Source organism: Oryzias melastigma, unplaced genomic scaffold (assembly GCF_002922805.2).
Source record: "Oryzias melastigma strain HK-1 unplaced genomic scaffold, ASM292280v2 sc00884, whole genome shotgun sequence".
NCBI classification, from domain to species: Eukaryota; Metazoa; Chordata; class Actinopteri; order Beloniformes; family Adrianichthyidae; genus Oryzias; species Oryzias melastigma.
Window position 1 is genome coordinate 1,038 of NW_023417470.1, and position 5,349 is coordinate 6,386.

The following is a 5,349-nucleotide window of genomic DNA, read 5'->3' on the forward strand; positions in this document are numbered from 1 at the left end:
AATGACTAAGTAACAGCTGCTCATTTCTCAACGGAAGTCTATAGGATTTTGTCTTATTGGTCCAGAGAGTACTTCCTGTTTAGAACACAAGGTGGGATGAGGTCACTGGGTCCAGTTCTCGTATATAGTGAATGATAGTGATACTCTGTAGCTGGATCATAACCATGTGGGTCTGAGTAATACTGTATGCAGTAACCATGGCAGCAGCAGAAATGCTTGAAAAAGCTGTGGTAAAATCCAGGAAGTGAGCATAAAACCACAGAAGCTGGCAGTAAACACCCAGTTTCTGCTTCCCTCTAACAGTGCTCTGAAAACAACAGGTATTTGAGTACATTCTTTCACATCTCAAGAGGATGACGGTGATTAAAGTCCACAGATGAAGAAAGCCATTTAAGGCTCGAAACAGAAATCAACTCTGCACCACACACAAATATGGTAGTGATGTTTGACTCACAGGAAGTGCCTTAGCCTTGTCCAGATACACGACTAAAACGGCAGAAGAAGGTGGCTCCAAATTTTTTCCAGTGACGGTTTCATTCCTCTTTAAGACCTGAGGAATTTTAAAGAAAAAATGTGTCACTGGAATCTGGTCGGTCACAAGTTTTTATCGTATAATACTTTATAAATTAACAAAAAAACTGATAGAGTACGGTAGCGAGAAATATGAAAAACAGAAAATTATAGGCTCCAACCTGTTCTAATTTATCAGTGGTGGAAAGCAATGAGAGCCACTCGAGTCTGAAGTGAATCCGTCCAGATGAAGACTCCTTCAGTGTGAACCACTGCAATGAGGTTGATGAGCACACACTTAAATATGATCATGACTATATTTGTTTTTAAGAGACCTAACAGTATTCACTTACATCGTCCACGGCAATGGAGTTTTTAACAATGCCCAAATCCAGTTTGGTCCTATATGAAGAAAAAAAGTAAAAATTCAGTCAAGCCACGATTCGATTTACAGTTTTAAAGTCACAATTTCGATTTTTTTCAGATTTTTTTTGTTTCAACACAATGAATTAAAGGTATTTTAAGGCCAAGTATGTTTTCTTTTTTCCCCTTACAGTCAGAAGGGAAACAGTCGCGAAGCTGCGCCATCACCCATGACTGTTGTCATGATAGATTGGTCAAAGTTACAGGAAAGTTGCGATGAAAATGTAACATTGCAGGGTGAGGAACAAATCTCAGCTTTGCGTGAATTTGCGCTAATAGTTGCGATTGCAACATCTCTAAATCCTGAAGGGACTGACTTATGTAAAAATTTTATATCCGAAGGAGCTGTGAGACTTTCCCAGGAGGGAGGCGCAGATGAAGAGCACGCAGCCCCTCCGCTACACACACAGGTGTGCACACACTCACAGCCTGCATGGAAAAATGTCATCTGCTCTGCATTTTTCTAAATTCAGGCACAGGCTGAGAAACCAATTTTAAAATTTTCTGTACCGATGAAAATTTTGACGGGTTTGAATCGTTTTTTTACCGATTCACAAAGAATCGTTGCATCCTTAAAAAAAAGAGTAAAACAAACTGAAGAACTTTTTAACAGTTATAAAAGAAGTGTGTGTGTTGAGGCTTTTTTCTCATTGATTTTGACAGATGAACCGAAAACTAGACATTTAGAAGAGAACGAAAAAGATGGGAATTTCACACCTTCCCAGAAAATCGTCTTGGTCTCGGTCTTTGTCGTACACCTCCACCTCCAACTCCTGACCAGGCACTTCATGGACTATCACCTGGTGTAAGGGAAACACATGAGGACATGAGCACTGATACGAGACAAATCCAGACTAACACAACACACAGAATAAGACTCAGATGGGAGGATTGCACAAGTCTCTAATTTCAATTACATATTCTTGCTCACCTCATACATCTCTTCCCACTTGGGACAGTCCGTATTGTCAATGTGTTTGGATGTAAATGTCTGAGGCCCCACCCTCAAAACGGCATAGGGGTCGGACAGGCCGGCCATCACCCCCTTCACGTTGTGGTCATTGGCTGGCAAATTCTGAGCCTCTAACAGGTGAATTCGAACCACACCCTGGAAAAAGAAGACAGGAGCTTATAGAAGCCTTTTCCAAGGACTGTCATCGTCTGCATCTGTGTTCTCAGACTTTACCCTGGGCAGAGGACAGCGCAACTGGGCCAAGTGCAAATCAGGAACCAGTGGGACAACCAGCCGGTTAGGCAGCACCAAGAATGAAGCGATGGCATCCATAATCATGCTGTCGGACTTGGCACTGCAATGAACCACAGTCACATTTCAGTGGAAAAACTTCAAATCCTTTAGATATACTTTCAAAATAAAGGTGTGAGAATGACTACAGTGAAGTTTTATGTCTGCAGGACTCACTTCACACCCGGAATGTCAAACAGATTTGTCAGTCCAGTCCAGTTGATGTCTAGTTTCTGGGAAGAAACAGGAGCCCAGTCACAGAGAGAATCAATTGATTTGCAGCAAATGAGAGCGTCACATGATATCTACAGCAGGACCGACTGATGATACAACAGGAAAAGGACAAAGAGGAAGGTGACTGCTGATGGACCTACAGGACGACGGATGAAAAACATAGTGACTGCGCCCACAATGGGCACATCGCCAATCAGAGGCTCCAGAATCACACGCATCATCCCATGAAGCTAAAGACAGAAACACAGAGGATGTGAGCTGTGTTGATGCAATACACAGAGGCAGACGCCTGCTGAGGTTGAATAACCTGAAATGGTATGAAGCTGCTCAATAAACAGAGTTGTCCAGGCCTACCTGTATTCCTTTGACTCCAGCCTTGCAGAAGTATCGTTTCACTTCAACGTTAATCTCAACATTGCCAACATAACTGAGGGGACATAAACAAAGAGTTCATCACAGTCTGGAAATGTCTAAATCAGAGGTCACTGGAGTGATCAGAGTTCAAAGAATGAACAGTCACCTGATGTAGAGATCTAACAGGACTTGTCCTTTATCGTTTTCTGTGTGGGCCTTGATTCCCACAACCTTCATGGCCTGAATCAAGCAGAAAACATTTAATTCACACGCACAAATGTAGGATGCATTTAAGTGAAATGATGATGTGGATCAGTCTCTATGCCGTCACCTTGTCTCCCATGTCCACCTTAGTGAAATTAAAGGTCTGAAGGTGAGTGGTGGAGGCTCTGATGGATGGAGCAATAGTTTCCACCAACAGCTTTTCCAAGTACTGGCCAACGAAGGGCCACACCTGCTGCAGAACCTGTCAAGGACAAGCTCGCAGTGTAAGATACTTTAGAAGAAAACTCTGGAGATTTAGTTAAACATTTTTAGCAACTGAACAGCAGATCAGTCAGATGTCCATCCATCTATTTTCTAAACCGCTATGTCCCTTTTGGGGTCACATGGCTGCCGGAGCCTAACCCGGCCACTTTAGACATTTTTTCCTTAAAGACCCACTTTGATGAAATTTTTTTTTTTTTTATCATGTTTGTGGATTTTTTCTGATGATGGAGGACATACAGAAAGAACTTTAAAGTCTTACACCAATCTATTTGAACCCATAAGAACCCATAGTGACATCAGCGTGGTCAACTTGGTTTGTGTTTTTTTTCCACATAATTTTAGTTTAAAGGAAAATGGGTCTGAGTTTCTATGGGTTAAAAGCGATCTCAGTGGTCTTTTAATTAGGATTGTGCCATTTTAGCCAAAATAAATAATCTGTATCATTTTTTAGGACATAGTTTCTGCAGAGCGGAAGGATTTTTTTTTTAGAAATTCACCTCTGAGTTATGGGCAAGACTGTTGATGTGAAGTAATTCTACACTTAATTCTCTTGATCCCTTTGTTTACACTCTATCTATTACACGCTTACAGCTCCTTAAAACCCCAAGATAAAATCCTCGGTGCAACAACAAGGTTGAGCAATATTGGAGCTATCCAGCCGTACAGTTTTGAGCCAAATACCAGCTCAGTTGTGGAAAACAAAGACGTACATGGATCTATTTGTTGTAACTAGTTGCATCAGAATCCATGGAGCTTGAGGCCTGTAGAATGAAGATTGTAAGTAGCAACTACAAGCTTTTTAAATGAAATTTTTTCACAAAGATTTAAATAAAGAAATACTCAGAAAATTAGTTTTGATTAAACTTTTCTTTACATAGACCATCATGACATGGTCCACAGATAGGTCTTTAAGATCAAATTATATTTCTGAGTATTTTTTTATTCAAATCGTTGTGAATTCGGAGCAGACAAAAAATGCTGTTGTAAAAAATAGACTCCCTGCTTCTCTCTACTTTAATTTATCCACTTGCAGACAAATAGGTCCATGAACGTCTTTGTTTTCCTCATCTGGCTCAAAACTGTATGGCCAAATATCTCCGGTATTGCTCTGCATTTTTGTTGCACTGCTAATGTTACGTTGGGGGTGTGAGGGGCTGTAAGCTAGCAGGAGAGCGGATAACAGAGAGCATTAGCCAATGCTCCAGTTCAAAACTCAGAGGCGAATTTCTAATCAACTCTGCAGAAAGTGTCCTAAAAAGGCAAGTTTTTTGGGGCTAAAAATGGCTTGATGATGATTAAAAGACTTTTAAAAGATCAAAAATGATTGGAGTGGAACTTTAATAACCAAAATGAAGGACAGTGTCAGCTGCAGCCAGCTCAGCCTTCACAGCTGTTTTGTCCTCCTATTTGTGTTTGTGTCACAATGAGTGGGTTGAATGGGTTCACTGCATACAATGTTATGTGGAAAGCAGGCAGACTTATTTCGTGGTCTTGGGGGAATTGGAGTAACCTTGAAGCGGGGCAGTGTTTTGTAACGAAGGGAAAAAGCAGAACAGTCGGTTACTGTGTGGCATAAATGCAGAGTGAGTCATAAACTGCTGGCTCCTGTGGAAGTCAGAGGAATCTGCTGACCACCCCTCCAGTTATCGCTCTCAAACAGATCCTTTGTTTGTCGTCTGCTGCTTGGGTCTCATGGATCTGCTGTTACCAAAACTGTTTATTTTCTGGGCCAGACAAATGAGGCGGCTGCCTTTTTTTGGAAGTCTGAAAAGAAAAGGCTCTCTCCCCCACTTTCCTGTGCTGCCGCCGCTGAAGTGGAAATGTTGAGAGAGCTGCCTGGCGCCGGGCCTGCTCCCTGCAGCACACCACAAGCCAGCAGGGGTGTGGCCTTCACAGGAGCACGCCAGCAGCAGTGCTACCTTGTAACATGCGGGCACCAGTGTCAATCAGCATTACTCTTCTGCCTAAATATGCTTGTCTGCGGTACTAAAAATGGAAAGTGAAACCTTTGCTTTCTTACCTTGTTTAGCCATTCCACTTTTTCTACGTCAGGAAAGTTTACCTGAGGGAGGAGAAATTGGTTTTAGCTAAACAGC

General features: G+C 42.0%; 1 protein-coding gene across 1 annotated transcript; it reads right to left on the reverse strand.

Moving 5' to 3' along the window:
- Positions 1–374: 374 nt before the first annotated feature.
- LOC112138411 (extended synaptotagmin-1) lies at positions 375–5,315 on the reverse strand (the record flags this gene model as incomplete). Its single annotated transcript, XM_024260969.2, has 12 exons — positions 375–550; positions 693–782; positions 864–912; positions 1,651–1,733; positions 1,865–2,041; positions 2,120–2,240; positions 2,354–2,409; positions 2,551–2,640; positions 2,765–2,837; positions 2,931–3,004; positions 3,096–3,230; positions 5,274–5,315. Coding segments are annotated over 12 exons (1,131 nt in total), but the record flags the coding sequence as incomplete, so codon positions are not given.
- Positions 5,316–5,349: the final 34 nt, after the last annotated feature.